Source organism: Salmo trutta, chromosome 28, assembly GCF_901001165.1.
Source record: "Salmo trutta chromosome 28, fSalTru1.1, whole genome shotgun sequence".
NCBI lineage: Eukaryota > Metazoa > Chordata > Actinopteri > Salmoniformes > Salmonidae > Salmo > Salmo trutta.
In genome coordinates this window covers 15,095,944-15,109,359 of record NC_042984.1, presented here as the reverse complement: position 1 = coordinate 15,109,359, position 13,416 = coordinate 15,095,944, and the positions used below count along the sequence as shown (strand labels likewise).

The 13,416-nt window shown below is 41.0% G+C and overlaps 1 protein-coding gene across 1 annotated transcript; it reads left to right on the top strand.

Annotated features, from left to right (window-relative positions):
- The first annotated feature begins 1,830 nt into the window (after nt 1–1,830).
- Nucleotides 1,831–5,777, top strand: LOC115165595 (zinc finger protein 64). Its single transcript, XM_029718805.1, has 6 exons — nt 1,831–2,101; nt 2,411–2,560; nt 2,826–2,972; nt 3,238–3,300; nt 3,415–3,666; nt 3,891–5,777. Exons 1-6 carry the CDS (start codon nt 2,080–2,082, stop codon nt 5,438–5,440), a joined length of 2,184 nt encoding a protein of 727 aa, XP_029574665.1. The 5' UTR covers nt 1,831–2,079; the 3' UTR covers nt 5,441–5,777.
- The last annotated feature ends 7,639 nt before the right edge of the window (nt 5,778–13,416 follow it).

The window sequence follows — 13,416 nt, the reverse complement described above, 5'->3', positions numbered from 1 at the left end:
CTCCAGTACAGTAGGTAGCGGTGTATGCACCTAAAAGTTGGATATGCTCCGCCAACCAAATCTTGAAGAAGAAGAGGAAGATAGATTGATTATTGAAGGATAAGAGTGCAGAGAGAAGAGACCGCAAGAAAGAACAAAACACTTACACAATTACACTGTGGCAAGTGCCGGTAAATAAACAGACAACAACAAGCAGTAGAAATGCAATGTTTAGCTAGAGCTTTTTGAGCAGTCACCTGTCGGAAAGCACACCATCTGCTTGCAGATGAACAGGGAGGAATAATGGTGCTTTTAAGACAACTGGGAACTATGGAAAAAAAAGACGAGGTCTAATCATGATGTCAGTGATCTTCAGGTCAGAAAGTCAGAGCTCTAGAAAGATGCCAGAGTTGCCGACTTCGAATTCCAAATTGGATGACCATTCAAAATTATTTGGTGAAAACAAGATCGAACTCTTTGGCCTGAATGCCAAGCATCACGTCTGGAGGAAACCTGGCACCATCCCTATGGTGAAGCATGGTGGTGGCAGCCTTATGCTGTGGGGATGTATTTCAGTGCCAGGGACTGGGAGACTAGTCAGGATCGAGGGAAAGATGAACGGAGCAAAGTACAGAGGGATCCTTAATGATAACCTGCTCCAGAGCTCTCAGGACCTCAGAATAGTGAGAAGGTTCACCTTCCAACAGGACAACGACCCTGAGAACACAGCCAAGACAACGCAGGAGTGGCTTCAGAACAAGTCTCTGAATTTCCTTGAGTGGCCCAGCCAGAGCCCAGACTTGAACCTGATCGAACATCTCTGGAGAGACCTGAAAATAGCTGTGCAGCGACGTTCCCCATCTTGAGAGGATCTGCAGAGAAGAATGGGAGAAACTCCCCCAAAACAGGTGTGCGCAGCTTATAGCGTCATACTCAAGAAGACTCAAGGCTGTAATCACTGCCAAAGGTGCTCCAACAAAGTACTGAGTAAAGGGTTTGAATACTTATGTAAATGTTATGTTTCAGTTTTTATTTTTAATACATTTGCAAAACATTCTAAAAACCTGTTTTGCTTTGTCATTATGGAGTATTGTGTGAAGATTGATTGAGATTTTTTTTATTATTATCCATTTTAGAATAAGGCTGTAACGTAACAAAATGTAGGAAAAGTGAAGCGGTCTGAATACTTTCCTATTGCACTAATATGCCATAATATGACATTTGAAATGTCTCTATTCCTTTGGAACTTTTGTGAGTGTAATCTTTACTGTTTATTTTGGATTGTTTATTATCTATTTCACTTGCTTTGGCAATATAAACTATATGTTTCCCATGCCAATAAAGCCCTTTGAATGGAATTGAATTGAAAGAGGTGCTAAGAATAAGGGCTGTCCAGCGTGTATCATATCTGGAGCCAGTGAGAAGAGTGGAAGGAGTGAGTGGTGTATAAGATGCAATGGTAATTGAGACTGCACCAGTGAGTGTTTCTTGGCAATCAAGGGATCCTGATATATTACATGTGAAAAGGTGGAATTTGTAGCATTTATTGCAATGGTCATAAACTGCCCAGCACAAACAAAGAAGAAATGAGAGGAAATTGGAATTATTGTGAGAGCAGCAGAACGATCTTTGTGACTGAGTTTACAGCCGAGGCATTGCAAGAAATCCTTTAAAAGGATGGTCCACCCTCACAGGCTCCTGAGTCTGTGTAGGGATGTGACTTGAATTGGAATGTGACTTTTAGATTTTCTATGATTTCGGTTTTTCCCACTTTTTTTCCTACAATGAATATTTGTTCTATAGTTTACAACCTGTACAGTAGGTGGCGGCATGCAGCTCTAACGTTTGTTTGCGGGCCGCCATAATACCATAGAAGAAGAAGTCTGTCGTAAAATGATTGCAACAATGTTGCCCGAGTAGAGTTCAGTGGAGTTCATAGCTAAAAGTCAGTAGATAATTACAATGTTTCGATTTAAAAGGCACTTGATGTGTTGTATACTTTATTTTGAATTAATTCCAATCGAGTTTCCTGTCGCAAGTCGATAGCCTACCTTTAGGGAGCCCTAAACTGAATTGATATCCAGTTATATTAGCGTGAAAATGGAATCATTTAACGGAGAGGGTAAGAACTCAAATGTTCTAAACAAAGTCCACTTAGTAGTACAATTAATATTTGAAACGTGTTGTTAATCTGGCGCATTCTGTGTATTAAATAAGTTATCCAATGCCTTTATTGTCTATCACCTGTCAGTTGTGTTTGCGATTATATGACAGTATGGCTAGCTATGTTTACAAATTGCAAAGCCCATTCAAACACCGTGCACTGCCTACTCTAAGGTGTATGATGAGTCTTGGTATTTGCAGGGTAGGCTATTGGTTGTCAATGTTCTTGAATGAAAGCAGGATTTTATCCCCTCTTCCTCGTCAACAGGAGGGAACCATGTACTTGTGGAAGTGAGCCCAGATATCCACATTTGTGGGTTCTGTAAGCAGCAGTACAATAACTTTGAAGTCTTTCTGGCCCACAAGCAAAATGGCTGCCACATACCCTCCTCTGACATATCGGCACCCACTCTTACAGGTAAGACTATTCTTGCAAGTTGTTTCATCCACAGGCTTGTTTGAAGAGATTATGAAAGGCTAACCCAGACTCCTTAAATATACCGTTGGAACAATGCATAGCCTATATATTTTCTCCTTCAAATACAACTTGTTATAAAAGCAAGTAAAAATTGGTTATTTGGTTGCTCAGTAACCATGGTAACAATCTGATGTTTAGACAAATGACTCAGTTTTCTGGAAATGTATCCTATACAGTCAGAAATCCTTTCCACTTTTCCCCACAGATTCCAGCTCAGAGTTTGTTTTCGAGGAAACCTACCAGACGTGTGTTATGAGAGGTGTCAAAAATATCCTGACCAAAGCCTCTAAAACACCTTCCAAAAAATTAAAACCTGCCCTGACTTCAAAGAGGCGCAGCTGCTGTTTCTCAGGTAGGTACCCTCACTTCCTCTTTCATTAGTCCTGTGACACATTCCTTCCATACTGCTGGTAGGGAGGGAGGGAGGGAGGGAGCACAATATCCGCTGGTCAGTTACAACCAATTGGCTCTTTTCTGGGTCAATTTACTTTTTTTATAGCTGGCTTTTACACTACAGTAAAGTTTTCTTGAAATGTGGTTCAAACAACACTTATATTCAGGGTGCATGAATCAATCACTTCTCTAATCAAATCCATAATTTATTCCTTTGCCCCTAGGATGCTCTTTCAAGACACAGTACGGTCAGAAAGACATGGAGCGGCATCTCAAAACACATACTGGTATGTAATAATACCAGTGGAGTTTTATCATAAATCAAATTCTATTGATTTGTCATCCTAGTATGTATTGCGATTTTGACATTTATTTGTCCTCCAATTCTTTTGTGTGCCCAGGTGAGAAGCCATTTGAATGTGAGCTGTGCCACAAGCGGTTCAGCCGGAGGGACAAGCTGAACATGCACTTCCGCTCCCACACGGGAGAGAAGCCTCACAAGTGCAAGTACTGTCCCTATGCTGCGGCCGACAGCAGCAGTCTGAAGAAACACCTCCGTATCCACTATGATGAGAGGCCCTTCAAGTGTCAGATCTGCCCCTATGCCAGCCGCAACTCCAGCCAGCTCACCGTGCACCTCCGTTCACACACTGGTGGGTCTGCTTGGGTTGATTAGTACACTTAAGCATTGAATTGTATAAGTCTGGTTCTGAAATCTGGTTAGCGAATGGTCTACATTGTTTCCCATTCATTTGGGATTGAAATATGGGACATGGACTCATCTTGATATAAGACCGATTTGACTTCTAAAAAAGTCTGACAAACTTATGTTTTATTTGTCTGATGTTATATAAATGTATATATTCCTCTACTTTAGGGGACGCACCTTTCCAGTGCACTCGGTGTGAAGCAAAGTTCAAGATCAACTCTGACCTGAAGAGGCACATCCGCATCCACTCGGGTGAGAAGCCTTACAAGTGTGACTTCTGTGACTACCGCTGTGCCATGAAGGGCAACCTGAAATCACACGTCCAGATAAAACACGGCACGGCCAACTCCTTCCACTGCCCTGACTGTGACTTCCTGTGCACCAATAAGACAGCTCTGAGGCAGCACTTGCGAGAGCACCAGCCCACTCAACCCATCCAGTGCTCCAAGTGCACCTACTCCTGCTCCAGCAAGGGGGCGTTCAAGGTCCATGAGCGGATCCACTCTGAAGAGCGACCTTTTAAATGTGACTTCTGCAGTTTCGCCACCAAGCAGCGCAGCAACCTGGTCATCCACAAGAAGAAGAAGTGCCACGCGGACAAGCCTGAGACAGGTGTCGGTGGGAAAAGAGGCAAAGCCGGTGTCTGTAACGGAGAGGACCCTCCCAAGCCTGTGAGCTCCCGTTACCGGGCCAAGCTGGACGCAACGCGGGCCTTCCGCTGTGACCTGTGCGAGGCGTCGTTCGTGAGGGAGGACTCTCTGCGCAGCCACAGGAAGCAGCACCAGGACTCAGACTCCCAGCAGACTCTCTCTTTGACGCTCCAGCCCATCACCTCCCAGCACAGTGTTGTGACTGTGAGCCATGTACCCAGGCAAGACATCCACACCACCCAAATCCCACTCCACCAGGTCCCCCTGACTCCCCTAGCCTCAGACCCCCTGGTCCCCTACAGCAGTGCCCAGCTCCAAATCATAGTTTCCCACCCTCTGGGTCAGGAGGGCTCCTTCCTTCCCCTGCAGGCTGGGCTAGACGTTGGGCAGCACCAGCATCACACCAAGAGATCCACCACGGTCCTCCTGAACCCAGAGACCCAGGGCATGGTGGTCAACTGTATGAGCCTCACGCCCATACAGCAGTTAGGAGCTCAGAAACAGGTAGAGGGGGGCTCTCTGGAGCCTCAGACAGTCCTGCTGACACACCTCTCCCTAGGGGACAGCCGTAACCCTCTCCACCAGGCCCTACTTCAGACAGCCATCGCCTCCCAGGACTCCTCAGCCCACCGCAGCAGCACACAGACCTTCATCACCACCTGCTCAGACCTGGAGGGTCTCAGTGCTCTCATCCAGGAGGGGGGCACAGAGGTTACTGTGGTGACGGAGGGAGTGAACCACAGTAATCTAGTCGCCATGGCAACGGCCACCTCCAGGTTTTCGCCCCCGGACATGATGTGTAGCGAAGGTGGCCCCTCAGAAGACTTGCCCAAGCAAGCACAGGTAACAGTGGTGCAGGGGTTTGGGGACAATGGCATTACCACCTGTGAGGAGGACAGTAGTCTCATGGTTCCTAGCATCAGTTTAGGCAGTCAGGAAGTGGTCATCCACGGCTTGCCTCTGGCGGTGACTGCCCAGAATCTGCCTGTTCTAGAACACCTCTCAGTCTCTACACAGAACCTCTATTCAGTGTCAGACACACACACCATTGATGGCCTCCAAGACTGACTAGACTACCATTACTGTACTGTTTGTCCGCAACAGATCAAATAGATAGCTATAACAACCGGTTAGATACCAGCTCATGTTCTGTTACAGAATGTTCTCATGTGCAAGTTACATTACATTGACGCTTGACTTATGTCATAGCTTTGTCATGTTTAGGTTAACTTAGTTATTCATCATAAATCCAGAGTTGAAAAAGGAAGTGTGTTTGGTACAAACTAGTGAATCTGACTACAGTCATCTTTGACATGTTTCCCAATCATGAACTTTTCAATTCAGATGAACATGAAGACAATGCATTGCTTAAAGTGTCATGAAATAAAAATGAATTAAAACAGTATCTGCTTGTGTTTCTGTGCTACTCTCTTATTGTTTTTGAAATGCTAATTGAAATCTATTGTTCTTGGTTCATGTCTGCTTTAAACAACCTGCCATTGACCATGAATGAATATTAACATTACAAAGTCAGATCTCCATGATAGAAATTGATAACTTACATTAAAAACCTAGATGGGTGTGGACAGAAATAGTTTGCCATTACCTTCTACCTAGGCTTTCCAGTCACCCATTGTCTGTCAATAGAAGTTCCTAATTTGTCCACTAGATGTCAGTGGAGACCATAGAGCTATGGGACGTTTGTTCTTTGTGTTGTAGCCTTTCATGGCATTGACATGGGCTGCGTTGACAGGCAGCCCAATTCTGATTTTTCCTCTTTTTTTTACCAATCAGATCAGTTCTGAAGAAAATCTGATGTGATTGTTCAAAATACCAATTTGTGGGGGGAAATCAGAATTGGGCTGCCTGTCTAAACGCAGCCAAAGAGTCATGGTAAACATGTTACGTTTCATAAAGATTGATCTACGTGCTTCAGTTTCAAAATTATACATCTTTCTATATGTGATATTGCAGGTTTGTTTCATCGTTGAACAAATGTCAAGGTATTGATGTGTTCAAAGCACAAATTACCAACTACAATAGACATTTGATTGAAAGCCTCTTCTGCTTGTTTGCTATTTTCCTCCTGGAGCCACTTTGCCATTCAGCCTTCAAGTCCTTAGTGTCAGCAGGGAAATGAAGGCTGCAATTGAATAGGTCTATGTACTAAATCGTACCCTATTCCCTATGTAGTGCATTACTTTTGAACAAGGCTCTGGTCAAAACTAGTGCACTATATAGGGAATAGGATGCCATTTGGGGTGTGAACAAGTAGTCTCAGGGGCAGTTGAGCATAGATTTCTGTCATTCAGTGCTAATAGCTTTAATAATTATTATTTATTTAACTTGTATAGCGATTTTCATGACATAATATAATCTCAAAGCGCATAAAACGCAAAAATAAATTTAAATTGAGATGGTAGAGCTGGATATTGAAAGTCTCTTTTTGGCTTCGGATGAAAGCTGGCAGTTTTGAGCTTTAGAAGCTCAACTGTGACCCCTCTGCTTTCTCTGGCTCAGGACGGAGTGGATGGGCACCGTCTGAACAAATTGTTTGCTGCTCTTCCACCAATAAGAATGAGGAGATCCAAGAGTCATGGAATATGTGGAATGTAACTTTGTGATTTTACAGAATGGAAATAATTAGCGATAGGGGATAAAATCGATAGTAACATATCGCAATATTATTTTGGGACGATATTATATAGATCTCCAGGTCAAAGTTTAGCTCGTCCATCTTAATAAATAGTGAGTCAACATGTTTTCAGCAGTGTCAAATCTCAATACATACCGTATCGGCACCTAAGTATCGTGAGGTCCCTGACAATTCCCTGCTCTAGAAATAATTGTACCTTTCAAGGATTTAGAGATTGATAAAAGATGGATATAGTATCTTTGAAGTCCAGTCTTTATGTGGAGTGTACTGTGGTTATATATTGAGACCTATATGGTTTCATTTCTCAACATTTAACATGAATTTATTCAGTTGTATGTATGCTTATACACTGACTATACCAAACATTAGGAACACCTAACTAATATTGAGTTGCACCCCACAGCCCTTTTGCCCTCAGAACAGCCTCAATTCGTCGGAGCATGGACTCTACAAGGTGTTGAAAGCGTTGCATAAGGATACTGGCCCATGTTGACTCCAATGCCTCCCACAGTTGTGTCAAGTTGTTCTTTGGGTGGTGGACCATTCTTGATACACACAGGAAACTGTTGAGCGTGAAAAACCTAGCAACGTTGCAGTCCTTGACACAAACCGGTGCGCCTGGCACCTACTACCATAGCCCTTTCAAAGGCACTTACATTTTTGGTCTTACCCATTCACCCAATGAATTGCACACAATTCATGTCTCAAGGCATAAAAATCCTTTTTTAACCTGTCTCCCCCCCCTTCTTCTACATTGATTGAAGTGGATTTAAAAAGTGACATCAGTAAGGGTTCATAGCTTTCACCTGGATTCACCTGCTCAGTCTGTCATGGAAAGAGCAAGTGTTTTTAATGTTTTGTATACTCAGTGTATCTTAACCATTCTATATTCAGACATCTTGTCACTTCAGTGAATCCTGGGTGTCCGAGGTTACCATAAACCTGTCACAAGACTCCAGCATCTCCAGCACTCTGGTGTAATGTCCCTAGATTGCCTTTTGGAGTCAGTAAGTATCCAACATTAAAATCATCCTTCTGAACTATTGATCTGAACCATGCCAAATTTGTATTCACATCTATAAACACATATTGTCTATTTTCATCCCTGTACATTTTTGATCTCATTACGTATCATCCAAAAAAATTCTCCAGCAATTTGAAATGCAGTTTTTATAATGACTGTATATAAGGGATAGTCAGACAGCAATATTATAATTACCCTAGTGTGTTTCTGTTTAACTTTTTATAATGTGGGGTTAATGATCTCATTTAAGATATTTCTATGTGGTATTTTACTGCTGGAGTCCATTGGCTGAAGCATTAAGATGACTGGTTGCTATGTGGGAAAAGTGTTCTAGAACTAGAGGTGATCTCTGATGAATCTCTTTGATCTATTATCAGACAGAGAGCAGAGAGACTTCCAGGGTTCTAATCCCAAGTACCCTTGAGGAGGGCATGCTTCCCCGATAAAAATCATCCATCCATACAACATTTATGCACCCACAAACCCATTTATCATAGGTGGGTGTGAGCGTGTGTAAAACCAGGTCCATTCACCGTTCTACGCCATAATCCGACATTTCTGTTTTGAATAAAGGTGTGTATTTTGGGGCTTTGTTAAAAAGGTATAGCAGGAAGTGTAAATGAACCTCTTTATACTGTATGGCACTTCTCACTTCCTTCCTTCCTGTGTTTGAGATGTCAGGCCTTTGAATGGGGTCATAAATGTCTCCAGAAAAAGCAATTTCCACTCACAATTGCTTAAAGAAATCGCATTTCGTGATGCATTCCTTCTGGACATAAAAAGAGCCAGAAAAGGCCAAGTGATAGAGAGAATGAATGACGGGAAATACTGGGGAGTCTTCCCTCTGTAACATAGAACCTAGTAAATGACCTCTTTTAATAGTGTGAAAATGTCAAAGGTCAATTATCATAAAACCTCATGAATATACTGCTCTTATGGTTAATCTCACTCTGTCAGTAATAAGGCGATAAATGTTTAGGATGGCAGGATGGGGAACTTTGGATTTCCTATTTGGGGTTTAGATTAGGTCCTTTTTACTTTACACTTTTTACTTCACACACACATCTGTTAAAGCTATAAAGTCCAATCTGTCATGTTCCACTATCTAAGACTCTTTGTTGTGTACATTTCTGACCTTTGGATCTTTACACACAATTTACTGCACCATCAGTAAAAGACATTGAATGCCCTTAATGAAATCAACAGATCCGTTCAGATTGATATGGATTTGTATTCCATTGCTAGTCCATTTTTCTCCTGACACTATTGACATTTTAAGTGTGTTTTGATTTCTCACAACATGGTAGGCTTTTTATCTTGATTCTCATTCAATACTGTTTCTTCTTCAAATAAACACATACAGTATGTGTTTGAAATACAAAATACAGACACATTTGATAATAGACATTACCTGTGACAAGTGCTCAATGTGCTTAGTGGTACAAGTTCATTTGATTTTTCAATGCATTGTAATTACTTGTCAAAAAGGTATGAAGGCCATTGAATTTATCATGTCATATAATTTCAGATTTCAAGTCTTTTGAAAATCCTGACAACCAACATATTACAAGAATACAGGTATGAATGATAACTTGCATAGATTTTCTGTTTCCAGCAATATTCCAGAGCTTTCAGTGTCTTTTATCACTTGAATCATTTGATCGTTATCAGATGACTTGGGTTTTAGTAACAGAGTAACACTAAGAGATTATTAGGCTGCCATGTGTGCCTCTGTAACAGTAGAAATACCTGGTGATTAATCATGTTGCTCTATTCAGCTCTCAGAGAACCCTGTCATTTGCATTCAGATTTTAGATACTGGAATTATGAGAAGCGACTAAACAATGGGATAGCCAGTCACATTACAGCTATTCATGTTTTAGGTCTGATGTATTTTTTAAAACAACTCATATGTTTTGTTTGATTCAGCAAATTCATTGAATAAAACGTATATATTGAAAATAATATTATCTCAAAGTTATTACATAACTTATTCCATCTTACTCATGAAATGATATTCTCCTAACAACTTGAGATTTAAAATAGGCTTGTGGGTAGAGTCACCTAAATGGTGAATTAGTCATTCTGGTGTTGTTTTTGTCTTATTGTCTTATACTGAGCTGTCAGAAAGCATTGCACTGACAGGCTCTTTTGTTGTTTCTTTAAGATTTAAAGCAGGGTTTTAAAAGAAGTCCTCAGGGGGGCCAGAAAATAAGTATCATTTTTAGCCAATGGAGAGGGCCGGAGTGTCGCTGGCCAAAGCCTATAAAAATCCTTTAATGGACAAAGGAATGCTACAGTATCCACTGCTCTTAAACACTCTCAGCAATATCATGTGTTGTGACTTGAGCTCTAGATATACCATTTTGAAATGACCTATGACGAATTTGATGTTGTGACAGGTACCCCAGTTGTGAATGAAACAAGCTATTGGGATTGGGTGTTTTTATGTAAAGGACTTTAGCTATGGTTTTATTGTCACTTCACCAAAACATGAATGTTTGCTTGTTCTTTTCTTCTTTATTTTTCTAAAGGTTTTTCTTTAGCTTGTAGTATTTTGTCCATTTCAATACCAGTTGGCTATTGGTTACTGTCTCCTGCAATCAATTGTTACTCTCTAGTCAGACATACTATTTGCGTGGTTTTCTGCTTTGTTTGTGATCATTTTCACATCGTCAGCAGGTTGCTTTGTGTTTTTTATGTATGCACTTTCAGTTAGGTTTGGAGGGACAGTCAGTCAAAGTTTTGTCTGGTTAGATCTTTGTTTTCAGTGTGTAGCTGTCCATTCCACTGAAGAACTCTCACATTACACATACAGCATTTTTGATGCAACAACAGGCAGCTGGTATAACAATGCTATAGCAGAGAAAATAGTTTAAAAAGTCTTCTGAACTTCCAAACTTATATGATCAATATTCTCACAGTTAAACCTATATTGTATATTTACCATTTTAAAGATGCCATTGCTTTCGACAGATGGCCATGAGCCAGCAAAATATTTTCTTTGCTCAGGCCTGCCTTATCCTAAGAAAACAAACATGATGGAAATCTGATCTTTACACATTTAGACTATTGTCTCCTGGCAGTGTACTCCTACACTTTGCTGTGTGTGTGTGTGTTTTCCTTTCCCTGCTTTGCAAGCACATTCACACAGCATAAAGTTAGCTAATCTTACTCAAGTTGACAAGGTGGATTTATTTCTGCTTATAATGGTGGTATAGTTGAGATTGTACAGTTGTTATGTTATAAGGATGTTAAAACTACTTCTGAATTGTTATGACATCTTAAAGAAGTGGCATAATGCATTAGAAGTGTATATAAAGCGTGTGTGTGTGTCTGAAGTGTTGCCACATGGATGTGTTTCACTATACTTGTGGGGACCAGAAGTCCCCACAAGGTCAAATGCTATATTTTGGGGGGTTTAGGGTTAAGGTTTGAATGAGGTTTAGGGTTAGGAGCTAGGGTTAGTTTCAGGGTTAGTGTTAGGTTTAGGGTTAGTGAAAATTTGAATGGGACTGAATTGTGTGTCCCCACAAGGCCAGTTATACAAGACTGTGTGTTCTTGTTCTACTACAAACAAATCTACAGAAATAGCATGAATTAATGAATATTGAAATGTGAAAGATCCTGGCTGGGATGGTGTTGCTCTCTGTTATGATGCATATTTACTGAGCAACAACTTAATGCCTCAACAGACGACAGGAAGAATCTTCTTTGTTTTCCATTTTGGAGAGAAACACTTGAACTGCCTGGCCTGCGTGCATGGATACCATTAGGCCCCTTTTAAAACCTTTTAATTTCTACAGACCAACTGTTTAGAGAGGGAGGATGAGAAAAGACAAGAGCCATAGCTTTTCAGAAATGTTCCAATATTTCCTTTCATCTTTATTTTGCACTGTTGTTGTTTTCATCTGAACCTAATATGTGAGCCTCTCTGCAACCCCCCCCCCCCCCCCCCCCCCACCACCACCACCACCACCACCACCACCACCACCACCACTGAGTGCTATGCTACTGCATTGAACACTTTCTTAGACCCAGGAAATGGTCTTGTTGTCTTTTTGATATAGCGCGCTGTCAGTCAGAGTTGGTTGAGTGAACAAGGAAATAAGATGGTCTGATAAGGGCCACAAATATATTAGGGTATTGTATTTGAGAATTGTATTGTGTTGAAGAGTTAGCGCATCAAGAATCGGTATCACCTTTTTTTAATGTAATTTCTATATTCCCATTCTTTTTGTTCCAGATTTGTTTCATGTTAATGTTCACCAACCCAACTCCAATGATTTAAGTCGAATTCATGTTTACCGTTGGAACTCATAAGTTCATGAACTCTAGCTGACTTCTAAGGACAAAGCTTGTTGCATTGATATCATAAATGCCTGTGGAGAGAAAACAATGGCAGTAGACAGACAGAGACATGGCCGAAACCTCCAGAAGGAACTCAACTCACACCTTGACCAAACACAACACACACACACACAAACACAAACACACACACACACACACACACACACACACACACACACACACACACACACACACACACACACACACACACACACACAAACACTGCTCAAAATGAGGTAAGAACTGCCTTGGGAAATTACTGTACTTGTGGGGGCAGTGGTGAACTGGAGAGTGACAATCACGTGCCTGTTTTGAGTTTGGTTCTGAGTATACTTATGAGAAGGTAGTTCAGTATCAAAGAATGATCTTGTTGGCTCTCTGAACCCAAAGAGCTGATAGTCAGACTGGGTTTCCCTCAAGGAAGAAAGAAGCTTTGTTTTTATAGGCTGACTGGAATGTGTTGAGGACTGCAGACAGACATCTGCTTCATTAGCATATGTGATCCCACCTCCAACTATTAATCTGTTGGTGGGCTGATAAAGTTTTGTTTATACTGTTATACTGTTTATACATTTAGCATTGTACTTGTGAAACTTCTACCACATCAATCGCACATACTAATGATAATAAAGATAATCACCAAAAAATTGGCTACTAATAACCATAATAAGATCATCATTATTATAATATTATGACAATATTTTAATAATCATTATCATCATAATCATAATCATAACAGTCATATATTGTTAATATATATTATTAAATATAATTACAAGCAAAATAATATTGTAACTTAATTTTAGAAACCATTGGCTAGTTCATGGGAGCTCATTGGTATGGCAATTCTTTAGAAGCCATGTCATTCTCAGGCCGTTTCACATGCATCCCGCCCGTGCAGACATCGCTGGCCCAAAAGATTACCATTACCATAAAGTCCTTTGTTATGCTAACAATATGATTGGTGCTTTTCAAAGGGGTAGGGGTCTGTCTACCATCAATGTGGTATTTAAC